The sequence below is a fragment of the Salmo trutta genome, chromosome 2 (genome assembly GCF_901001165.1).
Source record: "Salmo trutta chromosome 2, fSalTru1.1, whole genome shotgun sequence".
Lineage (NCBI taxonomy): Eukaryota > Metazoa > Chordata > Actinopteri > Salmoniformes > Salmonidae > Salmo > Salmo trutta.
The window spans coordinates 36,100,876-36,127,798 of NC_042958.1; the positions used below are offsets into that span (position 1 = coordinate 36,100,876).

Sequence of the window (26,923 nt, forward strand, 5' to 3'; positions counted from 1 at the left end):
GGCAATGTAAGTTACATTTAAATACAAATAGAATATACACCTCTTGTCGATGGTAAATTTAACTTGATGCTATTATTTGGAGAGTTTCTCCCATTCTTCTCTGCAGATCCACTCAATCTCTGTCAGGTTGGATAGGGATGTAGTTTCTGCACAGCTATTTTCAGGTCTCTCCAGAGATGCTGCCATCACCATGCTTCACAATAGGGATGGTATTGGCCAGTGCTTAGTTTCTAAGGCCTTTCTCCTCCAAATGCTCAGTTTGGCTGGGCGGCCAGCTCTAGGAAGAGTCTTGGTGGTTCCAAACTTCTTCCATTTAAGAATGATGGAGGCTCTGACATGCACTGTCAACTGTGGGACCTTTATATACATTTACATTTTAAAATTTTAGCAGACACTCTTATCCAGAGCGCCTTACAGTAGTGAATGCATACATTTCATACATTTTTTTTCTCCATACTGGTCCCCCGTGGGAATCGAACCCACAACCCTGGCGTTGCAAACACCATGCTCTACCAACTGAACCACACGGGACCATATAGACAGGTGTGTGCCTTTCCAAATAATGTCCAATCAATTACATGTATCCCAAGTGGACTCCAAGTTGTAGAAACATCTCAAGGATGTTCAATGGAAACAGGATGCACCTGAGCTCAATTTTGAGTCTCATAATAAAGGGTCTGAATACTTATGTAAATAAGGTATTTCTGTTTTATAAAAACTTGTTTTCACTTTGTCATTATGGGGTATTGTGTGTAGATTGATGAGGAACAATTATAATTTAATCTACTTTAGAATATTGGACCATACAGAGGCCAAAATGATAGACTATTGTGTAGTTAGATGAGAAGATACTGGCTGTATGACTGGACATTTGTCTCCGGTAAGAATGACACTGGGACAATTCATCATTACCAATATATGGGTAGTGCAAATCAGCCAACAGAATGGCATGCAAAATTAATACAGAACTGTTCTGTGTGTAATTTAGCATGTTATCTTGCAGGGTAAGCTAGTGATTTGAAATCAGTACTCTTATATTGGAACCAACAGTTCAATGTATTGATGTGACAGAATAATATAAACAAAGTAAAATAATTGTTGCAATGCGACCTTGTGCACGCCAGTCTGTTAGTAGCTCTGTCAGCCGTTGAAACCAGTAGATAAAATAACTTTCATTTGTTTAAATTATTAGTGTCGGTCGAACAGGGCGAAAATGATCATATTCATTCTGCAACCCGTTCTGCAGCCATGTGAAGCACATGTGCATCAAGTACGGAAAATGCGGGCTAGACATCCTGCAAAAGCAACATATGGCAAAACGCATGTGCATCTGGTAGACATATGGCGTCAGAACAAATTAAAGCAGATGAGTGATGAGAGGAAAGTGGGAAAAGGATGGTTGTTCAGTTTGGAGCACATTTTTCTTTGGTTGGGGGTTGGGGGGGGTCGCCGCTTTGCCCCAAACGTCACACTACAGGCACCCTGGAAGTTAAGTTTTCATTATCAGCCTTTCGAGCTGCTGCTGGGAGAGGGAACAAACGTCTAAACTCAATGCTTGAAATACATTTTTAATATTTGTCTACTTGTTGTTTATTTTCGTTGTCTAAAAATGAAGTGCCTTCCCACCGGATTCATCCTAAAAAGTGCCTTATTTCCCTTATTGCTCACCTTTCCATTGATCTATGGAACGCGGTCCCGGCATAACCAGGGGTATAACATGTTCCAGGGAAGCGCATACTCTGGCTCAGAACAAAGACAGAGGAATAAGTGAGTGAACATTTCAGTAAAGTTTATACTGTTTATACAGTAATTTGATGCTTTTGTGTGTAGTTGTGACATCATTTCTGGTTGTCTCTAATAGTCTAAATTGTCTAGAATATACCAATTTTAATTATTTCTTATGCCTCTTACTGTGGGCCTATACTGAATTAGATGTGTTTCTATTTAGCATTGACAGAACAAAAAAATCTAATTCGTATAGGCCTACATATATAGCTTTTTTTTGTTGAATGGAATACACATTGACATGTACAATTTCGCTGCAATCTCATAAAATAATGAAATCAACATATTTATGGTAGGCTATAGAATAATTTTGATTATTCGACAAAATTTCTATTGAATAGGCAGCATTTTTTCGTCGTCATTTTGTGTGACACAATAAATGCTTTTCCAGAAACTGGTGTGCATACGTTGTGCACAAGAACGTGAGCTGTGCGGTCGTGGGAGGTACGGAGAGCTTTGTGCAGCAGGAGTCAGCGCCTTGCCCGAAGCATCAGCCCATCTGCGCGCAACAAGTGATGTAAGTGTAGTGCTGCTATTTTGATTAGTCTAAAGAGCGGTGTTACAGCAGTGACTCAACATAATCAAGTATGATGACTTTGAACACTTATGCCGCATTCATGTGCTAGTAGGAACTAGGAAACTCTGAAATTTCCGACATGCTAATTGGTTGAATGCAGCACCCGTATAACTACAACAAGTTCGCAAGTCGGACATTTCCGAGTTTCGTAATTCCGACTAGCACTTGAACGCAACATTAACTTTGAACGTTCATTCCATGTTTCAAACAGTAGAGCTAGCCAGGGTGTAGATTTAAAACCCGGAAATGAGTTACCTCTGGTTCATTCAGACATCCCTATGGGAAAGAATATGGTTTTGGAATAAACACTGAAAATAAGGTCTGAGGTTAACACAAGCTCAGGAAATCTTATGTTTTGTTCTATGAGATAATAGCAGTCTTAACATAACCTTTATGAATTATGAAGCCTTTGTGCTTTTTATATTTTACAACTTCTTCAAATTCACAAATTGACGTTAGCTGATGAATATTATTTCATAGAACAAAACATATAAGATCTAAGCCCGTGTTTACCACAGACCATCTTTTCTGCATTTATTCAAAAACCCTACAAAAATGCCATTCATTTTCCTCATAGGCTTTGTCTATGAACAATGGCGGAGTGGGTGCCTACAAAAAGACACCATTACCATTTCTCTAGTGTTGAGGATCCATGGTTGGCCCCATCCTCTGCCTGAGACTGTCTCTAAGAAATAGTATTCAAAACACTGTTACATGATTACATTGTTTATTGGCATACCAACTAAACATGTGTAAATGTCTATGTGATCTTTGCACCCACTGTTAGGTCAGTTGGGTCACTGACTGGGATAGTGTGTAGTGATACCCCCAGGACATAGGCTCCTACTTGTCCCGTCATCCTCTGTAATCTGCCTTCACCCCTTTCGATCATCAGATTATTCAATATTTACGACAGACAAGTGAATTTGATTGATTTATTCTTTATGGTCTATTTGACGAGTAAAATGTCAACGAGCCATTGAGCTTTATGGTAGATAAGGGGGGATAAAGGACTGTGCAGCTGAGAAGAATAGGTCCTTTATCTGCCTAAACTGTAAATAAGCAACTGCTTGTACTGGCATGCATTGGCACTGTTACTCACAGCCCCCCTGTGCAACATCAGAGGCATCTGACACATTTCTCCCTGGGTTGGCTGCGTTCATGCGTGTTATTATTGAACATCATGTTGGGCAACAAGCAGCCAGCTCTGAGATAATGTCCTGGTGCCAATGACGATGACTGGGTGTGAAAGGTGGAAAATATGAAGCAGCGTTAAAAGGAGTGCGTGGTTAATTAGGAGTGTGACTGGCTAGCTAGCCCATCTGGAGTTTGTCCTCATAAATAAACAGATCGTTATCGCTTGACAAAGCATTGTTCATATTTCATGAACATAAAGGCCCATTGAAATTTGAAAAGCAGAAGGTCACTGTAGAATAACATTGAGGGGGTTTTATGTTGTGCTCATAATTGCTAGAGTATGTCGGGGTTGAAGTCTTTCCTTTGAGATGTTCCCAATATCCTTCATGGTTATATTGATTAAATCTGTTTTTAAACTATGAATATCATAAAAATTCCTAATTTGTGAGGACTGCCAGTCAAGTTAAATCAATACGATCTCCCCCATTGTAGAAAATGTGAATGCACCTTTTTGTCATCCGTTTCTTTGCCATCTTTCTTTTTTTCCAGGTATCGGGCCCAATTCCGCCCCATGTATAAGGTTGGCTATAAGTTGGTGACAGAGCTGGAGTGGAGGTGCTGTCCAGGGCACCAGGGTCATGACTGCAAAGACTTGAAAGGCATCCCATCCAGTCAGACAGTGCTGGGGCCTCGGCCCACCCTGCCTCCTGCCCCTGATCACGTCCCAGAGACACAGGGTAGGGGGGTGTTGCTCTAACCTACCTCGCCTTGTAGAGACAGATACCTGACCTAAACCCTATATAGAGCCCATACATAACTAGTATGCTTGTTTTCTCATATGATTCGTTTAGGAATGTTTTTGCACTAATGTAATAATGTTGAACATAGATTACACCCACAATTAGATGTAAGTTTCCGAGATGAAAAGAGGATTTATCCTAACCATCTGATAATCCCCCTGTAGATCCGGGACAGCAGGCATGGGGTCAGAGTAGCCACCCCTGGGGGGCAGGGAGGCAGCCAGGAGGTCAGACAGGCCAAGGGCCGGCGGGGGGCCAGGGAGGGAGTCAGACGACACAGCAGCTGGAGGTGGTGGTACAGCGTCTGTCCCAGCAGATTCTAGACATGCACGCAGCCATGACCAGCCTGTCGGCCAACCTGAGGGTGGACCTGCAGGAGGACACCAGCAAGATGCTGGTCACGCTGCTCAACGTCTTGCGGCAGCCAGACAGCGTGCGTGGGGAGCAGCAGAGCATGCTGCTGCAGGGCCTTTCCCTGGAAAAAGAATACAACACGGTGGACATAGACAAGTTCACGAGCAAGATCAACCACCTCACCGACACCATAAACACCAAGAGCAATGTACTGGATGACCTCCAAGCCAGAGTCAACCACCATGACGGACAGCTCCACCTGCTAATGGAGGCCAGCCCGGCCTCATCCCCACCCGCCAATGATGCGACCCTGCGCGCCTATGTGGACACAAAATTCCACGCCCTGAAGAACGAGATGATGGAGGGCATGGAGATCAAGATGGCAGACCTGAAGAACTCATGTGACTATAAGATCCTGTCGGTGCAGGAGCAGTGTGCGGGCCAGGAGAACAGCTACCTTAGCCTGACCGAGCTCCTCGAGTCCAAGGAGATGGACCTCCGCAAGGAGCTCCAGGACTTCAAGAACCAGCTGCCTAATTCACAGAGGGGAGACAGAACCCCTCCAGGGGTGGAGGAGCTGCGAAAGGAGCTGTTCCGGGTCGCTGAGGCCCAGCTGAGCCTCCAGTCCAGCCTAGAGAAGAAGTCCAAGCCTGACCCACTCCTGCCCCGTGTGGAAGAGCTGGAGGCCCGTCTCAACATGTCAGAGAGGAGTGAGGAGGTGCGCAGCCTCTTCCTGGAGGAGAAGCTGAGGAGAGAGGGGGCGGCAGACCAGAAGAAGGCTATGGAGGACAGGATGAGCTCCATGGAGGACCGGGTCACCACTTTACTGGTGGAGATAAACAGCCCCGTATCTGGGGCTCAGACTGGTCTAGAGGCACTGCAGAGTGCTCAGGCTCTGGAGGACAGACTCAATTCCCTAGAACAGCTGTGCTCTACAGAGTGCAAGTCTGACCAACCGGCCATAGAGCGCATTCAACAGAACCTCCAGGTCTACAGAACTAGCCTAGACACAATGCAGTCTAGCATCAATGGGCATTCAGCTAGTCTTGGAGACATGGAAGAGTTTGTCCAAGGGCAGCTCCTGAACCATACCGCCAGTCTTACAGATGTGCAGGAAGAACTAAGAGCTCTTAAAGGACGTATGGGAGGACAGGAGGGCTCTCTGTCAGCAATGGGTCTCTCTCTTAGCCAACAGTCCCTGGAGCTCCAGGTGCAGCTTCTGAACCACAGTGCCAGTCTTACAGGCGTGGAAGAAGCGCTAGGAGCTCTCAGTGGGCGTATGGGAGTACAGAAGGGCTCTCTGTCAGACTTGGGTGTCTCTCTCAGTGCTAATCTTAAAGATGTGCAGGAAAAGCTGGGAGCTCTTAGTGGGCGTATGGGAGAGCAGGAGGGCTCTCTGTCGGCCCTGGGTCTCTCTCTCAGCCAGCAGTCCCTGGAGCTCCAGCAACTGAACACCTGTTGCCTGAGCAGTGCAGGGCCAGCCCAGGAGGCCACGGACCTGCTGGAGCTCCACCTGACCCAGAGAGAGGAGCTGAGGGCCAGGCTGGAGGAGCTGGGCCAGGAGGTGAAGGCTGAGGCAGACCACTGCAGGAACAGGACCGAGGGCGTAGCTCTGGATGTTGCCAGCATGGACAGCCGGGTTACCAGCTTGGAGAATGTGTGTGGTAGGCTGGAACCCATCTCCAGCAGCCTGCACAGGATCAAGGAGGGGCTGAACAAGCATGTGACCGGCTTGTGGAACTGCGTCAGCCAGATCAACGGCACCTTGCAAGCCCACGCCAAGGACATCAGAGGACTGAAAGGAACAAACCAGAACCTCCAGGACCACTACTCGGGCATCACCCAGGCCCTACATCATCTGACCACCAGGCCTGAGAACACTGGTAAGACTTGACATTGAGATTGACAACTTTGCTTGCTTAAAAGTTGCATGATTATTCCAATACTCCAGGTTATATCTCCCATATGTTCTTAAACCTACAGCTCCCCTGCGACAACTTTCTCCTGCTACGTTTCCTACTGGTTACATTGCAGTAATATAACAATAATAATAATAATAATAACATACACTGAGTGTACAAAACATTAGGAACACCTTCCTAATATTGAGTTGCACCCCCTTTAGCCCTCAGAAAAGACTAAATTCGTTGGGGCATGCTTTCAACTCCACAAGGTGTTGAAAGCATTCCACAGGGATGTTGGCTCATGTTGACTCCACAGTTGCTTCCATTTAGCAGTTTCCAAACTTAGTCATGCGTGCATAAATTTTACATATGAGTGGTCCCGAGAATCAAACCCACTATCCTGGCAGTGCAAGCACCATGTTCTACCAACTGAGCTACAGAGGACCACTACAATATAAGGGCAATTCCACGGTAACGGAATTGCGCTGAGAATCACATTTTTCACTTTCAAATGTATAACAAAGAAAAACCATTGATTTCAAAGTTTAAAAAAACCATACAACTCTATGCACAAGGACTACTTTAAAAATGTTACCCTGGACATTTTACAAAATACACTTACTGGAAGAACTGTGCGGATGTAAAGTTTGGTAACAGAATTTCTGTAAAAATCTCATTTTTTTATGTGACCACATTTTCCAAAAATTCTGGAAAGAATGGGGTGTCAGCTATGACATGATACATTGACTTTGGGAAAAAAAACTATTTTGGTTAATGAACTACAGTAAGTGAAGTACACTTGGTAACATAATTGCGGTAACGGAATGGGTCCCCGATCTATACTACACAGAAATGCATAATTATGGATATGAATGTTATTCTCTTCATGGTGATGCATCCTAAATAGGTACACAAAGGTACAAATATGCAATATCCTCCTTTTGCATGTTTGGGTATTATTCTACACACTGGCTATTATTTTAATGTTTGGGGGTGGAGAACCAGGCCAAATCTGACCGGACAAAATCTGAATCTATCATAGATGTCTGTTTCACAAGTTAGAGTAGAGTTCATTACATTAGAGTTCAGTACAGTATACTGTACTGAATTATAGTCTACTCAACTTATTTTTACTTTACTGTACTGTGCTCTCCATCTATGATTTGGTTTAGTTTTGATCATGACGGGACCAAAAATCAACATCTGTGGACATTGAAATTAAAGCCCGTCTTGACCATACCAAAAACAACATCCGTGGACGTTGAAACGAAGGCCAGGGTGGACCAAATTTCAACTACTTTTCAGCGTCCATGGACGTCTGTTTGTTGGTCAGTGCTCAGTGGATAAGAATGATACAGTAAATGGAAAGAGAGGGGGCTCATGGGTAGGTGTCAGTAAGAGCCGTGAGAGGTGACATTAACTAGCGAGAGCGAGGCGGAGTTTAATTTAACTGAGCAAGTCAGTTAAGAACAAATTCTTATTTACAATGACGGCCAAACCCTAATCCGGACGACGCTGGGCCAATTGTGTGCCGCCCTATAGGACTCCCAATCACGGCCGGTTGTGATACAGCCTGGAATCGAACCAGGGTCTGTAGTGACACCTCTTGCACTGAGGTGCAGTGCTTTAGACCGCTGTGCTACTCGGGAGCCTTAAACACCAGAAAGAAAAAGAAAACCTTTGAGTTGAACGTAACCGTAAGCCAGTGGAAGGGAGGACTGTAAAGCAGGTGTCCCAACGGTGGTTTGTTACTATGATTTCCCATTGTAGCCAATTCAATTAAATTAATTCCGTTATGGATTTTCCAGAAATTCCATTACCGATTTGGTAACAGAATTAAGTTTTAACCACTTAATAATTCATAAACCAATAGACATCAGTAAAAACTAACTAATTGGTAGATCTACCCTTACTTGTTACTTCTGTGAACTTTCATTATACCTCATGAAGGAGAGAAATTTGAAAATATTTTAACAATATGCAGGTTTTTGGTAACAGAATTTCAAGGCAAAGGGCAATTGTTCTTAAACTTACACAAGGCAAATCATTTCTCCAAAACAATAAGTGTTGTTATTAGTTGGCAGGGTTGTTTACTTCAACATTATTGGGTTTTGAAGTATTTTTAATACTTTTTGAATAATTTCTGGTAGATGTTTTCTAAGACCCCTTTTCCATCTGTTTGACCAGAAATCAAAGCCTTTGCTAATATTTAGGATGGAAAATGATTGAAAAATGTGTATTTTTATTATTTTCTCTTACTTTTGATTTGACACCCGATTTGACATGCTCTTATAAACTTCACATGTTGGTGCTCATGGGTCCTTTTACATGGAAATGACCATCATCCAGGTGTTCCAGTAGCAGAGACTGGAGATTACAATCAAATGGTGCTAATAAGATCAACTTCAGAGCTGCAGCTGGGGCCAATTTGAGTTGTGTTGAATGTAGGACGGTTAGTTGAGTGTATGAGAACAGAGAGAGCGAGGGGAAGCTGGATTTCCATCTCACTGAGTTCTGACTCCGAGGCGGCAGCCATGATTGAACACACATGGTCTTTTTAATAGACCTGGTTTGTGTTAAGCAATGCCTGGGCTTTAAGGGATTATTACCGTGCATGCATGTGTGCGTGCATGCATTTCTGTAGTAACTACTTTTGTCGTGACTAATCTTGCTGTCCCATGGTCATCTGTGAGTTCAAAACCCCCATATCCTTTTACATGACAGATAACTAGTGTGGACATGGACTAAGTTATAAATGATGGTGCCCAGGTGACTCAACTGGGAATAAACGCATGAGAAGCACACTTCATAACATTTATGAGTATAGTGCCTCTTCTTCTGAATACAGCTCAACATGACTTACTGGTTTACAGAGCAGCTCTGCACGCTCCTGTCTGGAAGTCCCATGGGGAAGGGGCCCTGGTCCTGGCTGTGAAGCCAGAGGTAGAGACTTTAGATCGGAGTCACTGTTTCTCATTCCTGGGTGTAGCTCTGGAAGTGAAGTGTGAGCCTTAATAACCGTCTTACTTAGAAAGACAGATGTCACACTTTTCCCATCGTGCGAAACGTGCACATGGAGACTCTAAGAAATGAAGTGTCAGTAGCCCGCCCTTCACTTGTAACAACTTATATTTAAAATCATTATTCTGTCAGCTGGAATGTTTGGGTAGTACCCCTCAGAGGGCAGCTCGTTATTCATATGTTCCAGACTGGATGCTGTTTTACCCTCCTACCTCCTTATTCTTCCCCCAAGTGCCCTTGTGTTCCATCCCTCTCTCCATATCTCCCTGCACCCTTTTGCTCTGGTGTTGTTGAATCTGTTTAGCACACTGGCCTGGCCGTGTCTCTCTCCTCTCTCTAAATGAAAACACAGGGCTCTATTTTTGACTGCCACTAAGGAGGCGCAAGTGTCAAATGCACATTGGTTTGCCATTTCATCATGTAAAAACTGTCACACTGGCATATTCCAGCCCTGACACCAGGTTTGGCATTTTACCTGTCTAATTTTAGCTCGCTTGCGCTGAGGTGGGACGGGTGGCAACATTTGAGCTGTGTCCTTAAAAACAAGTGCAAAAGTGTCAATTTCATGCAGCTGTAATGGGAAGTTTTTAAGACACACTAAGCAGGTCTTATCAATAACACAGTTGATAATGGCATGGATTTTGAGAGCGGAAGTGCAGCCTATCCAGCCATGAAGCACAGTGCCCATGGAAGGAGAGATGTGCCTTTTGTCCTGGTGAATCTCATATTTAGAAACATAGAAAAAAAATATTGGTTTCCCCCATTTCATTTAATTTGATTAAAAACCAAGGATAGCCTACCCTCCCCTCCCCTTAATTAATCAAGGCTGGTTTAGCAGCGTTACACAGCTGCATGTTTTTATCCTGGCCATTAGCCAAAAGTAGCCTAAAAATAAAGGAGTTTTGAATGGTCTACTGAGAATCCTTTGAAATATTTTTGCCTTCATGCTTTTCCTTATTCACTTCACATACCTCAATCAATCAAATGTTTTTATAAAGCCCTTTTTACATCAGAAACCCAGCCTAAAACCCCAAACAACAAGTAATGCAGATGTAGAAGCACAGTGGCTAGGAAAAACTCCCTACAAAGGCAGGAACCTAGGAAGAAACCTAGAGGAACCAGGCTCTGAGGGGTGGCCAGACTTCTTCTGGCTGTGCTTGGTGGAGATTATAAATGAGTGATGGCCATTAAGGCAATAATGTTCTTCATGATGTTCATTGATGACCCAGCAGGGTCAAATCATAATGACAGTGGTTGTAGAGGGTGCAAGAGCTCAGTACCTCAGGAGTAAATGTCAGTTCGCTTTTCATAGCCGAGCATTCAGAGGTTGAGACAGCAGGTGCGGTAGAGAGAGTCGAAAACAGCAGGTCCAGGGACAAGATAGCATGTCCGGTGAACAAGTCAGGGTTCCATAGCCGCAGGTAGAACAGTTGAAACTGGAGCTTCAGCACGACCAAGTGGACTGGGGACAGCCAGGAGTCATCAGGCCAGGTAGTCCTGAGGCATGGTCCTAGAGCTCAGGTCCTCCGGGAGGAGAGAGTGGGAGACACCACTAGCCCCCCGGTACATAGACTTTTGTAGCATAGATACAGTGGGGGAAAAAAGTATTTAGTCAGCCACCAATTGTGCAAGTTCTCCCACTTAAAAAGATGAGAGTCCTGTAATTTATCATAGGTACACTTCAACGATGACAGACAAAAGGAGAAAAAAAATCCAGAAAATCACATTGTAGGATTTTTTATGAATTTATTTGCAAATTTTATGGTGGAAAATAAGTATTTGGTCAATAACAAAAGTCTATCTCAATACTTTGTTATATACCCTTTGTTGGCAATGACACAGGTCAAACGTTTTCTGTAAGTCTTCACAAGGTTTTCACACACTGTTGCTGGTATTTTGGCCCACTCCGCCATGCAGATCTCCTCTAGAGCAGTGATGTTTTGGGGCTGTCGCTGGGCAACATTGACTTTCAACTCCCTCCAAAGATTTTCTATGGGGTTGAGATCTGGAGACTGGCTAGGCCACTCCAGGAACTTGAAATGCTTCTTACGAAGCCACTCCTTTGTTGCCCGGGCGGTGTGTTTGGGATCATTGTCATGCTGAAAGACCCAGCCACGTTTCATCTTCAATGCCCTTGCTGATGGAAGAAGGTTTTCACTCAAAATCTCACGATACATGGCCCCATTCATTCTTTCCTTTACACGGATCAGTCGTCCTGGTCCCTTTGCAGAAAAACAGCCACAAAGCATGATATTTCCACCCCCATGCTTCACAGTAGGTATGGTGTTCTTTGGATGCAACTCAGCATTCTTTGTCCTCCAAACATGACGAGTTGAGTTTTTACCAAAAAGTTATATTTTGGTTTCATCTGACCATATGACATTCTCCCAATCCTCTTCTGGATCATCCAAATGCTCTCTAGCAAACTTCAGACGGGCCTGGACATGTACTGGCTTAAGCAGGGGGACACGTCTGGCACTGCAGGATTTGAGTCCCTGGCGGCGTAGTGTGTTACTGATGGTAGGCTTTGTTACTTTGGGCCCAGCTCTCTGCAGGTCATTCACTAGGTCCCCCCGTGTGGTTCTGGGATTTTTGCTCACCGTTCTTGTGATAATTTTGACCCCACGGGGTGAGATCTTGCGTGGAGCTCCAGATCGAGGGAGATTATCAGTGGTCTTGTATGTCTTCCATTTCCTAATAATTGCTCCCACAGTTGATTTCTTCAAACCAAGCTGCTTACCTATTGCAGATTCAGTGTTCCCAGCCTGGTGCAGGTCTACAATTTTGTTTCTGGTGTCCTTTGACAGCTCTTTGGTCTTGGCCATAGTGGAGTTTGGAGTGTGACTGTTTGAGGTTGTGGACAGGTGTCTTTTATACTGATAACAAGTTCAAACAGGTGCCATTAATACAGGTAACGAGTGGAGGACAGAGGAGCCTCTTAAAGAAGAAGTTACAGGTCTGTGAGAGACAGAAATCTTGCTTGTTTGTAGGTGACCAAATACTTATTTTCCACCATAATTTGCAAATAATTTCATTAAAAATCCTACAATGTGATTTTCTGGATTTGTTTTTCTCATTTTGTCTGTCATAGCTGACGTGTACCTATGATGAAAATTACAGGCCTCTCTCATCTTTTTAAGTGGGAGAACTTGCACAATTGGTGGCTGACTAAATACTTTTTTTCCCCACTGTACCAACATTTCGCTCATCCTATAATGTCATATCAACGGCAGATTATTTTGAGAATCTGCTACGCACGTAGGCAACGGGAACCTAGCATTTTGTATGGGGCGGCAGGTAGCCTAGTGGTTAGAGCATTGGGCCAGTAACTGAAAGGTTACTGGATCGAATCCCAGAGCTGACAAGGTAAAAAATCTGTCGTTCTGGCCCTAAACAATGTTCCCGTCATTGTAAATAGGAATTTGTTCTTAACTGGCTTGCCTAGTTAAATAAAGTTTCAATAAAAAAAATAAAAAAAATAGATGTGCGAATGTTATATGTAAAGACATTTAGGCCTACAGTATGTGTACACACAGTGCCATGGAACGAAAGAAGCGATTTATGCATCTGACCCGTTCCTTTAAAAAATATATTGTTAGTGGTTGAACATTTTTTTTTCTTTGTTTAATTTGATTAAAAACCAACCTTTTTAGAAAGTTTGACCATCCATGAATTTATGGTGAGGACAGACATGGCTCGAATGCAATGCAATTTCGTCTACTAGTTCTGGAAAAGTGCAAATCTGATCTGGAAGATGGTTCCATGATGTTTATAAAACATTACATTTGTGAACAGTATAATGGTGAGTGGACATTCCCCCTCTTTATATTGGATCTTTATCCAGCTGCTGTGAAAAGTTTGGATGTGTGTAAAACCCTCCATAGTCTTTAAGTTTCCTTGTCTGTATTATATCCCCACGGGGAGCAATTATGGTGCCTGGAACTGTATTTAGGCAGCCTATTTAAAACAGGTTTTTTTATTGTTAGAATTTGATTTGAATTATACACTTTCTTTTTAGGCCTTATCAATAGCCTAGTGAATTTAATCTTGCTTATTGACTACATTTGGCATGTCCCCTCTCCAGACTGCTATTTACAGTAGGCATAGCCCCTATATCAGTGTGAATGCTCTAGCCTATGTATGTTTACCAATGTAAGTCCATATTGCAGCAATGCAATTACAACAATGTGGACTGCAGACATGTTCAACATATATTTAGCAAATATGGGGCAGGCTATTTAACGAACTAAGCTATAATGGACTAACATTCAAATTGGAGTTGATGACAAAGCGATGCATAAGTAAAAACACAACTTGAAGCAACCACATGTTTTGATTGGCCAGTGAGGGGCATCGACACACCCACAACTTGTTTCTTCATCAAAACCCAGCCCTTTTGCGCCACCACTCACTACTGCATCCATAATTCTGGTTGTGAAAATAGCAAAAATGTTTGACACACCCCCGAATCTAAAACACCAGCGCTAAGATTTACCACTGTGTTAGGTTTGTTAAAATGTAGCCCACAGGCTGCATTTCAAATGGAACCTTATCCCCTATATAGTGCACTTCTTTTGACCAGAGCCCTAAGGGCCCTGGTCAAAAGTAGGGCATTACAGAAGGAATAGGGCACCAGTTGGGACGCAGACACAGCGAGCAGTCAAGGCTTTCCCCTGAGCCACATGTTCTGCTCTGTACTGCCATGACGTCATACACACCCTGAAGTTAGAGCGTGAGTAAGCGCTGGATGAAGGGACCGAGATTAGGGATTTGGGACCCTCAATTTTCCTCAATGGTTTAGATAATAAATATCTTGATTGTTTCCTTTCAGCAATCAGATTTTCCTAAAATGGTATGTTTGGCTGCTCACTGACTGACAATCCCGGCAATCCCGGCTTGACAAATGGCAAATTTAGCTTGGCTTGTTGACCGATCTGAAAATCAAGTTCAAACTGCTAACAGATTTGGCTTGGGTATTTATGTTTTGTGTTCATTGGTTTGGAGCTCTATTACAAAACAACACGCATTTTACAGGGCCAACCTATCCACCCGTGCACAGGAGAAAGATATTTTGTTAGGTTTATCAAAAGTGTAGTTTAAGGCAATTTCCCAAACCATTAGTGACAACCAAGCAGCTAATGAGGTCTCTCCTGACCCTACCAATCACTCCCCAGAGATTAGCTGTGTGATTGTGTGTGTGTGTTTGCGCATGTGTGTTCTCCCATGTGTGTCTGTGAGAACCACACATGCAATATGCCCACCCTTGCTTTGCCTCACCACCCAGAGGTTTCCTGACAATGGGATCTCCACACTATACTATGTACTACTTCCTCAGTGTGTATGATATCTTGTGAATGTGCAGATGTTTGTGTCTAAAGTGAGTATGCGTACATAACAGCACATCCTTTTCATTGTGTTAGACAGAGTGGCCTCGGGTTACTAAAAGCCTGTTACAGACAACACAACACTTAAGGGTTCTGTTATGGCCAGTAAAGAGAACCTCTTCTGCCGCCTCAGATTCTATATTGTTCAGGTCAATGACCCTATGATAAATACGGCAGGGTGTAGGATGACAGTCTGATGCACTGGCCAAGTGTGAAAACCCTGGGAGAGAGAGATGGTTGCGTCCCAAAGTGGCAATCCATTCCCTTTACAGTGCACTACATTTGACCAGGGCCCCCATGTGCTCTTGTCAAAAGAAGTGCACTATAAAGGGAAAAGGGTGCCATTTGGGACGCAGAGCTCTGGCATCACAGGTGCTGGCCCAGATAGTCCAGAGCAGTGGCGGTCGGTGAAGGAGGACAATATTTAGTTTTTATGAGCACGGCCTTCTGACAAATCACTGGGCTCCCACTGCAGTAAACACGTCACTTTAGTCTCTTGATAAAACCACCATGTAACTGCTCATTTTTATTCTGCGCCATCCCACTAAACGAATGCGATATATTAATTGTTACAGGTATAAGATAATGTTCAATTTTCACTTTTTCCCCTGAAAGTAGACTTTAGGTCCAAATTCTGGGAGTGAATGCATTTATTCCTAAATCCCAGGCTCTGGATCGTGTCCATTTTGGCTGACTCGTAAATCTTGTCTGTGGTACTAAACTGCTGTACAGTGGTTATGATGTGGTATGTAACATGGGTGACCACACGGATTCTTACGTGTCCTCAGACTGGTGGAGGGAATACTGTGCGAATGGCCCGGCTGTGAGTGTAGGGTTTTCCGGATACATTGTAACACTCCCTCCAAGGCTACAGCCAGGGGCTCCCAGCTGCAATTGTTTACATCCACCTCTTTAATCATGGTGCACACATGCACACACACGTTGGAGCTCCATCCTTTAATCATTACCCTGGGATTGGGGCTGAGATTGGCATTCAATCGGAGTCATCCAGACCCAGCCGACAACTACACACACACTAAACGTCACACGTGTAAATGCTGCCTCAGTCCCTCCTGTGGTGTTTTACAGGTTCCTAGTAGTCCCTTCTCTGCGTAGTGTTTAATAGGGAGTAGGGTGAAGCTGCCCCTAGACTGTGATCTTAGTTTCAGTTAAGCATTTTCCACACTAATGGTTAAGGTTGGGGATGGGGAAGTTGATCCTAGATAGGAGCTCTGGCTTTTAAAAAGTTTTAGTGTTGATTTTGGGGATAGGCAGCCTGGTGACTTGGTATGCAGGTATGCCATTAATGTAGAGCCTAGTCCCTTTCTGAAAGAGTTTGGACATATTGCCTGTTGTCTCAGACTGCTCAGGAGAATAATGTTGTAGGAGTAGGCTGAAGTTTGCCCCTGCCTGGACACTGATCTTGGGTCCGTTATGCATATTCCCCACTAATGGTTAAAGGGCAATTCCACCACTTTTCAACTACATACTATATTCATTTTCTCCAGCATCATACCAGTGTCTATTTGTGGATTAGGTTATTTCAGTCACACCCGTTGCTGACACATATATAAAATTGGGCACACAGCCATGCAATCTCCATAGCCAAACATTGGCAGTAGAATGGCCTTACTGAAGAGCTCAGTGACTTTCAACGTGGCACCATCACAGGATGCCACTTTTCCAACATGTCAGTTTGTCAAATTTCTGCCCTGGTTAACTAAGTGCTGTTATTGTGAAGTGGAAACATCTAGGAGCAACAACGGCTCAGTCGTAAAGTGGTAGGCCACACAAGGTCACAGAACGGGACTGCCGATTGCTGAAGCGGCTATACTCAGTTGCAACACTCACTGCTGAGTTCCAAACTGCCTCTGGAAGCAACGTCAGCACAAGACCTGTTCGTCAGGAGCGTCATGAAAAAAATGGGTTTCCATGGCCGAGCAGCTGCACACAAGCCTAAGATCACCATGCGCAATGCCAAGTGTTGACTGGAGTGGTGTAAAGCTCGCCGCAATTGGACTCTGGAGCAGTGGAAACGGGTTCTCTGGAGTGATGAATCACGCTTCACCATATGGCAGTCCAAACAAACTAATCTAGGTTTGGCGGATGCCATGTGAACCCTACCTGCCCGAATGCATAGTGTGCCAACTGTAAAGTTTGGTGGAGGAGGAATAACGATCTGCGGCTGTTTTTCATGGTTTGGGCTAGGACCCTTAGTGCCAGTGAAGGGAAATCTTAACTCTACAGCATACAATGACATTCTAGATGATTCTGTGGCACCAGTTTTGGCCCTTTCCTGTTTTAGCATAATGCTCCCGTGCACAAAGCGAAGTCCATACAGAAATGGTTTGTCGATCAGTTTGGAAGAACTTGAGTGACCTGCACAGAGCCCTGACCTCAAGCCCATTGAACACCTTTGGGATGAATTGGAACACCGACTGCAAGCCAGGCCTAATCGCCGAACATAAATGCCCGACCTCATTAATGCTCTTGTGGCTGAATGAAATGCAGCAATGTTACAACATCTAGTGGAAAGCCTTCCCAGAAGAGTGGAGGCTGTTATAGCAGCAAAGGGGGGGACCAACTCCATATTAATGCCCATGATTTTGGAATGAGATTTGACGAGCACATGTCCACATACTTTTGGTCATGAAGTGTATGTGAAAATGGCGCGTTTCTTATAAAGATAGGTCCTAAAAAATGCTTCTCTGTGACATCACACGGTAGGATTAAAAGTAAGAAACTGATTTTCAAAACCTGCATCCAGTTTCTAGTTCTCCACATCACCTGCAAATCTGTGTTTGAAAATCAATGTTTTAAAAAAATATATAACTTTGGATTATGTCATCGGCTAGAACCTCTTAACTTTATTTATTTTTTCTACAAAACGTCGAAATGCGCCATTTTCACATATGGGAAATTCCATGGTAACGGAATTACGCTGAGACTTTTTCACTTCAAAATGGTACCAAACAAAAAACATTGATTTCAAAGTTTAACAAACCATACAACTATGCACAAGGACACATTTTTACTATTTCCACAAAACATTTTACAAACACACACTTACTGGAAGAACTGTGCAGATGCAGTTTGGCAACAGAATTTTGGTAAAATCTCCCTGAGTTTTTGACCACATTTTCAAAACCTACCTGCCCTGAATTAAGATTCAAAGATGTCTGCAGAAAGAATGGGGTGTAAGCTATGACATGACACCTAGACTTTGAAACAAATCTATTTTGGTTATCAAACTACAGTAAGTGAAGTGGATTTACATCTGGTAACAGAATTATGGGAACTGAATTACATTTTGGGTCCCTGATCTGTACCAAATGCATAATTATAGCTCTGAATATCAATCTCTTCATGATGTACACACTGGCTATTATTCTAATGAGCTTCGCCCCCAAACAAGAACACATTTGGTTGGTCCGGACCAGACCAAATCTGAACCAATCAGACATCTATGTTTCACAAGATTTGACAGTACAGCAGAGTTCAGTACAGTAAATTATACTGCACTCTACAGTGCTGTACTGTACTAAACTACTGTACAGTGCTGTGCTGTACTATTCTCTACTTTTCTTTACTCTACCATGCTTTACTGTACTGTGCTTTCCAAACTTATGATTTTACTAAGTTACAGTTCATATAAGGAAATCAGTCAATATAAATGAATTCATTAGGCCCTAATCTATGGATTTCACATGAATGGGAATACAGATATGCATCTGTTGGTCACAGATACCTTAAAAAAAAAGTAGAAGCGTGGATCAGAAAACCAGTCAGTATCAGATATGACCATAGAGATGATCAGACTGTTGATTGTGGCCTGTGTAATGTTGTCCCACTCATCTTCAATGGCTGTGCGAAGTTGCTGAGCATCCCAAACATGCTCAATGGGTGACATGTCTGGTAAGTATGCAAGCCATGGAAGAACTGGGACATTTTCAGCTTCCAGGAATTGTGTACAGATCTTTGCGACATGGGGCCTTGCGTTATTATGCTGGCACAACAATGGGCATTCAAATTGGCATCGATAAAATGCAATTGTGTTCATTGTCTGTAGCTTATGCCTGCCCATACCATAACCCATCCGCCACCATGGGGCACCCTGTTCACAACGTTGACATCAGCAAATTGCTCACCTACACGCTCAGATGTCTGCCATCTGCCCGGTACAGTTGAAACCGGGATTCATCCATGAAGAGCACACTTCTCCAGTCTGCCAGTGGCCATCGAAGGTGAGCATTTGCCCACTGAAGTCGGTTATTTTGTTGTGTAAACTCGGTCTCATCAGCTGTCCGGGTGGCTGGTCTCAGACGATCCCGCAGGTGAAGAAGTACCGGTGGTGGCAACTTCTTCCATCACTCTCTCATTCCTTGGGAAAACAAAGTTAGGTGGTACCTCACTTGGTCCTCTGCAAACTAGTTGTGTCCGAATTCTGTCAGTCAGAACTGAAGGCCAGTCAGCAGGGTCTGTAGACAGTGGTTCATCCTCAGCCGCAGGATTTGGTGGGGATGCTGCTACAGGCATTTCTAATGGAGAGCACATGGGCCTTCGTTTACACACGTTATTCACAGCATTTATAGTGGTGGAACATCTCACATACATACCCAGTAATAATAAAATCATCATTGTTACCTACAATATGGAAACTTAACTTTGCAAAAAGGAAATTATTTATTTTGTTTATGTTATGCAGGGATGCACACAAACACATGCGTGCACCCACACCTGAAGAATCCTGCTGGGGAGAAGTGGAAGCACAACATTTGTGAAGACACCTGTGTGGCTGAGGAGGTAGATGGCTCCCTATCCTGGCCAGTGCCAGAGGGTGCTCCAAAATATTTCAGAAGTGCCCCTGAATTTTGATTGAAATACAGTATGAGTCTGACACCCTAAATACATTTGTTGCACAATTAAATATACATTACATTATGCACAATTTATCAAACTTTCAGAAAAAGAACCAAATGAACCATACAACCTCCTTGGCTAATTCTAGGCATAAGACCTAGTCAATACAATCACAGAAAACCTTTATGATGTCACCTCAAGTTAACCAAATAAAAAATGTGCTAGTTAGGTTGTAGTCGTTTTGCTGCAGGATACACACATTATCATGATGAAACTGTGTGAAATGATGTCCAATGTTATGTAAGCTAGTTGGACAGAAAACAGAATATTGTCACCTTATGTGTAATAGCATAGCAAGCAACATATATTTGTTAGCCTAAGTGTTATACTAGCCTATTTCATTACATGCATAATATTATACACATAAAGAGATGACATAGCTTTTATCTTTTGCACGATTCTCCTCTTCTTTCCTCATTTTCCTAAACTGGGCACCTGATGGCTTAGACCTTTTCTTATCCATTTGTGTTGATTTGGCACTCGAGCGTCAATACATTACCCATCCCCCAACACTGTTGACCAAGAGTCAAGACTAAACCAATTCACCTTAGTGGTGTGCAGTACTGGTTTTATATTATTCTTAACGATTTCACACAAACCAGAAAAAAATTCAACAATATATCTGTGAAACTATATATTCACAGTATTATGAATGAATTGTGGTTTGATAGCATTTCGTAGTGTGATTTTACTAATTACATTAGTACTGTACAAAGTTAGAGGTGCGCTATTTGATAGATTCCCCGGCTCCCCCTACCTCCGGCTTCCAGTGGGGAGATCTGAGGTCAACCTACCACCGCTCCCCTCCCCATCTCGTACTTCTGAGTGGGAGACCTTCCCAGGCAGTAGCCTGCCTAGCTCACAAACTAGAATCAGGGCGCCCACTCCGACAAGGTTAATTGACCCACAGTCCCACGCGGTGACATATCATTGATGTGACGTGCAAATGAGTGATAGCAAACCGATCGCGCAAATGTCACCATTTCAATTTTTTGGTGCGGGCGCCCCATGCCACCCTCGGCAAGATACCTAAATCCGCCACTGACTGTGTCAGTAGTTGTTAAAAGTTGTGCAGCATTGTGAAGTTCCTCTCTGACTTCGAATGCATGCGTTCCTACAACACAGAAGTAAGACTTGAGGCTACAGGGCTGCTGAAGGCAGTGACGGACCCCGGCTTTAAGTTTACAGCCACCATGGTGTACAGAATCGTCGGTCTTCTCGATCCTCCAAACAAATTACTCCAGGCAAAAGCAACGGATCTTTACACTGGAGTCAAAGTGGGTCCTCAGTGCGTTGGAGTGTGTCAAGAAGCTGAGGTGTGACAGCGAGTTCGAAGCCATTTGGGAACAGTGCAGTACCCGCGGCACTGATGCACCAGCTCCAAGCAAATGACAACATTATGTAAGTACAAATTCTCAGCAATACGTGGTGGACAGTACAGTAGGCCAGCAGGACAGAGGAGAAGAGACAGTGTAAAAGACTGTTCTTCAGCATGTTGGATGCTGTCATTGGTGAAATGTCAGAACGATTCAGCGAATGTAACAGCCGGTGGAGGCCCTGTGTGCCCTTGACCCAGAGATGCATGACTTTCTAAAAAAAAAGTGAAACCACTGCGCTGGATCTAAGCAAAACAGTTTTGATGGAAGCTAGGTTTAGTGACGCTTGCTCTGGCTCCAATGAGGACAAATGGCCCCACTTGATATCCTGCGATGATTCTCTGGGCCCCTCTCCACTATTCCTACCGTGCTTACTACACTGAAACATGGACTGACTTTTGGGGTGTCCACAGCTACATGCGAGAACTCGTTTTCCACTTTGACAAAGGTGTTCAGTCAGCACAGAAGAAACATGCTACCCCTAAGGAAAGCTCAACTACTCTAACTGGCATTTTAGGGGGATCTTACGTGAAGATTTCGGGGAGAATGGAATGATCGATAACTCAGGAAGTTCCATAGAGCATCAAGAAGGCTGCAACTCTTTTGAAAATTTATAGATTGAAACCATGTAGCTGGTTGTTTTTTTTTTACCCCATTTACTCCCCAATTTTGTGGTATCCAATTGGCACTTAGTCTTGTCCCATCGCTGCAACTCCCGTACGGACTCGAGAGGCGAAGGTCGAGAGCTCCAAAACACAACCCAACCAAGCCGCACTGCTTCTTGACACAATGCCCACTTAACTCGGAAGCCAGCCAAACCAATGTGTCGGAGGAAACACTGCACCTGGCGACCGTGTCAGCGTGCACTGCGCCCGGCCCGCCACAGGTGTGGCTAGTGCGCGATGGGACAAGGACATCCCTGCCGGCCAAACCCTCCCCTAACCCGGACGGCGCTGAGCCAAATTGTGCACCGCCCCATGGGTCTCCCGGTCGTGGCCGGCTGCAACAGAGCCTGGACTCGAACCCAGAATCTCTAGTAGTACAGCTAGCACCGCAATGCAGTGCCTTAGACCACTGCTCCACTCGGGAGGCCCAGCTGGTTGGTTTTTATTGAAATCTTGCTTTAGTGTGTAGGGCGCCGCCAATGGTGCTGATAGAGCGCGGCAGAGATTTCGTGCCATTGAACCTGTCACTTCTTGGTTTTATTGTGGTATAGCCAGATAAAGGGGAATTAAATAATATTTCAATGTAAGAACCCCCAAAAATGTCACTTTATCCTGGCATCGGGTCTGATCTGTTGTGCGGTCTTTAATAACCTCTATTTAGGTCACTGATGACAGAGGTAATTACTCACTGTTTAGATGATAATGACAGAATCTCTCAGGCATAGAGAAACATTATAAACAATAACTGTACTTTCATGTAAAATGACTAGAGAAAGTACAGTAGTAAGGTGTAAGAGTGCAGAGCCATGGTCAAGTGGGTAACACTCACAGCACATGATGCCTCCCCACCGGAGACTGGGGTTAAATCCTCGTATCTATCCTTCCTCATGTGTCTCCAACCTATTTATCTCCCCATCTGTTTCATGCCTGTCAAATAAAGTAAAACATTTCTGAGGGGAGTGGAATTTCCCCCAAAATTGAAAGAGAAGATATACTGTAACTAAAAACTACACCGAAAATGGGCCAATAAGGAAAAAAATACAAGCCATTACAATGGCATACTGTCAGTACGCAGACTATGTGCTGCACTAGAAAGTTAGTCGGGTCTCAACTTACAACAGCAGTTTTCCTCTGTCAGTCACTGACAGTCAATCAATTAGCCCATATCAGCTAACATTTTATTGATTGCTAGGTAAGTTAGTCTAGCCAGCTATCTTGTAGTAATCATGGACAAATTATTGACCGGGCGAGACACGTGCCCAGGGGCCCTCATTGATTTTGTAAGAAACTCTCACTCAGATATATGAACATTGCATAAGTCATGGCAAAATGTGTTGAACTGCAGGGAATCGACTTTAAAACTGCAAAATGTTCTTCCTATCCCATAGGAAAATGTGTTAAATCACATGAAATTAGTTTTAAAATTGCTAAAGTTTCTTTCTGCCCCATGAAGAAATGTGTAGAATGGCAGCAAAATGTACTTTAAAACTACAACATTTTCCCAACGCCCCATGGCAAAATGTGTAGAATTGCAGGACATTAACTTTAAAGCTGCAATATGTCACTTTTGGGGGGAGTTATAGATCTGTCAATCTCAATGAAAGCAAGTCTAAGAAGTGGTAGATATGTCCTATGTACGCTATTTCTATGCGCACATAAGTTTATTTTTTGGAGGAGTCTTTTACTTTCTGTTTTGTACACCAGCTGAAACACAATATATTTGGCTATGGAAAAGTTATTTCACAGCGGTTTAGATGGTATAATGATTTTCCACATTGCTTGTTTTGTCACAAACTGAAATTAGGTAAACTATTAGAATTTTAGCAACCGGGAAATGGCGACGCGATTTCTGCATATTGTACCTTTTTAAAGCTGCACATCTCTCTCCATCGCCAAGAGAGGGCCCCCAAAACGCTAGAGGCAGCCCTACATTCTGGTGTTAGTTCCCACAAACCAGCTTTTACTGGAAGGTTGACTTTACTGGAAGGAAAGTAAAAGCTTTCGCTCTAGAAGCACAGAGGCTGTTAAAGAGTAATGACAGTGACAGCTTGACCTTTCTGTCTGAAAGGAATTCTCTCTGATGCCTCTCTTTTGTCTAGACATTTTGTCTTCGCTGTCATTTTTGGCCCATAACGTAATGCTGACGGGGCCTGTAGACTGGGAGAGTCCTACTGTCTATCAGTGTCAGGATTCATCACACCAGCTGGTTTGTAAACACGTGTTGACCTCTCCACAGCAGGTCTGTGGTTTTATCCCTCGCTCCATCCTTTCTTTTGACGCCCTTGTTTGTCATTACCTCCTCTTTTCAGGTGTTCATGTAGGTGTGGAGGAGTCTGGTAATCCCACTGAGACCAAGCTTGTCCCTCAGGGCCCTGTCCTACCTGTTGGGCCAATACCAGATGGGGCCCTACCACATATTATGGAGACTGGGGAGGCAGGAGCCCCGGGAATCATCATCTCTTCCAAACCGCCCAAAGGGGCCGACGGCAGCATGTCCACCCTCAAGGGCTTCGCTGGAGCCCCAGGTGAGATATAGGGGTAGCTGGGAGAGAGGCTAGGAACAAGTACAGAATGCATTTGCATATCCACACACACACACACACACACCCCAAGCAAGTAGGTATGTTTGCAAGATTAATTGCATTCTTTCAAAACTTCATAAAATGTATCTTCGTTATATTACAGCCTCCCCACCCTCTACAGGGTCTTTAAAGCCTAATATGCCAGTGATTTCTGGTAAGTGCTAGTTGACTCATTTGATTTAATTTACTATCAATATACAATGTTGAGTCTCCTGAAAATGAACCTCTTTCAGCAGTTGCCCACATTCCTCTGCGACCATCATTACACAAACCATATTTAACTTTAACAGGTAAGATATTTAGTACTCTTGTTAAGATAAATTCTGTAGTATTCCAATCAGCTACTGTATGGACAAGAATTGTCCCAATTACCACTTTTAAAAAAATAAGTGAGAATGTGTGTCAATGTGACAGATTAAACTTTAACCCTGTATCAGGTGAGCGGGTGTCCTTCTCGGCTGGTCTCAACCGCTTGCCCTTCCCTGGGGAGGTGGGCATCATCCGCTTCAACAAGGTGTTGGTAAACGATGGGGGACACTATGACCCTCACACAGGTAACGACTATATCACCACACTAATATAGATGTAAACTACAACCTATCCAAATAATCAAGAAGAGTTTTATAGTTGTACATCTAGGTGACAATGGAGTCATGTCAACTCATATATGTTCCCTCTCGCAGTTGACATGTATGAGTGCCCCCTTGTGGCTGGTAGGTTTCCTCTGACGCTCTTCATGTCTTCCAGGCATCTTTAACGTTCCCATGGAGGGCCGCTACCTGCTGAGTGCCGTGCTGACAGCCCACAGAGGTGCCAGGGTGGAGGCGGTGTTCTCTGTGTCCAACCGCAGCATCCAGAGGCTGGACACGGCCGGTTACCTGCCTGATAATGGTGGAGGAGGTGGGGCTGGCTCCACCAGCTTTGACTGCGGAGGCTCTGCCTCCCTGAGCCTGGTTCTCACTCTGATGCGTGGGGACAGGGCAGGTTTAGTCATGACCGCAGGCAAACTTGCCATCTCAGAGAACACAGAGGTCCTCTCAACATTTAGCGCCGTGCTTCTCTACCCCACCCCCTCAAAACAATAGCTGCCATGTTATAGACAAAGTTATCCCCTAAAAAAGAGAACCCCACCAATGATATTGCTTTATGTAGCTCCACCCTCAAAACACCCATTCTACTTTAGATTTATGCTGTGTTCACGTGTTAGTCGGAACTAGGAAACTATGAAATGTTACTTGCTAATTGGTTGTAGTTCTACACGTGTCGTGTTAAACCAGTTAGCAAGATGGTCATTTCTGAGTTTCCTAGTTCCGACTAGCACGTGAACGTGGCAGTAATATGCCCAACATTTCATGCCTTACAGGTATTTTAGTAAAACAGGTAGATTGCTTTAACGTACTATCATATGACAGAGCTTTCATACAAAAAGAGATGTATCAAATATTTGATCATAGGATTCTTATGGAGGAGACAGGGCAGGCTACTGCCATTTATGGAGTATTAACATTTAGTGATTGATTATATTTGAAATGTTTGAATGTGTGCTTGTGTTGATGTGTTCAATTTGTTTACATTTGTTGTAGTTATTTTCAAATTACTATTTTATGAGAACAATCAATTACAATACTGTACATACAGGTAACTGACAAAATAAAAGAAACACCAACAAAGTTTCTTAATTGGGCGTGGGGCCACCACAGCTTCAATGCGCCTTGGCATAGATTCTACAAGTGTCTGGAACTCTATTGGAGGGATGCGACACCATTCTTCCATGAGAAATTCCATAATTTGGTGTTTTGTTGATGGAAAACTTTCAGGCACCGGCCCAGAATCTCTCATAAGTGTTAAATTGGGTTGATCTGGTGACAGACAGCAATGGCACATTGTTTTCATGCGCATCAAACCATTTAGTGACCACTTGTGGGTGGGGGCATTGTCATCCTATGGGGTCATAGCCATGGTAGCCCAAAAAATTGCTAAAATAATGTATAAAATGACAGCATTTTATACATGACCCTACACATGATGGGATGTTGATTGCTTAAATAACTCAGTGTTCCACCTGTGTGGAAGCAGCTGCTTTCAATATACTTTTGTATCCCTCGTTCATCAAGCGTTTCCGTTATTTTGGTAGTTACCTGTAGCATCGTTAGAGGAACTAACAAATAAGCTGGTCATTTTTCTACATGACAAGGGATACAGAACTTTTCAACAAGGACAGTTGTTTGGAAGGTATTTTGTATTTCAACACATCCCAATGAGTCAATGTTCTTTAGGACCAATGCCTGAAAAGGAAATGTTTCAGTACCTTTTCTTGGATCAGAGGACTTAAATTCAGCCCCGGGGGCCAGTAATAAAAGCTTTGTTTAAACAGTAGCCATGAGTGTTTATTAACTAGGGTATTGTGTTATTATTATA

General features: G+C 43.6%; 1 protein-coding gene across 2 annotated transcripts; it reads left to right on the forward strand.

The window, feature by feature from the left end:
* The first annotated feature begins 1,308 nt into the window (after nt 1–1,308).
* Nucleotides 1,309–26,879, forward strand: LOC115154564 (EMILIN-2). 2 transcript variants are annotated; one of them, XM_029700908.1, is made up of 9 exons: nt 1,309–1,767; nt 2,177–2,302; nt 4,049–4,236; nt 4,464–6,536; nt 24,233–24,448; nt 24,609–24,659; nt 24,739–24,795; nt 24,943–25,059; nt 25,253–26,879. In XM_029700908.1, exons 1-9 carry the CDS (start codon nt 1,610–1,612, stop codon nt 25,588–25,590), a joined length of 3,324 nt encoding a protein of 1,107 aa, XP_029556768.1. In that variant the 5' UTR covers nt 1,309–1,609; the 3' UTR covers nt 25,591–26,879. The 2 variants fall into 2 exon arrangements, with proteins under 2 accessions (XP_029556768.1, XP_029556777.1); XM_029700917.1 differs by having other exon boundaries at nt 24,742–24,795.
* Nucleotides 26,880–26,923: the final 44 nt, after the last annotated feature.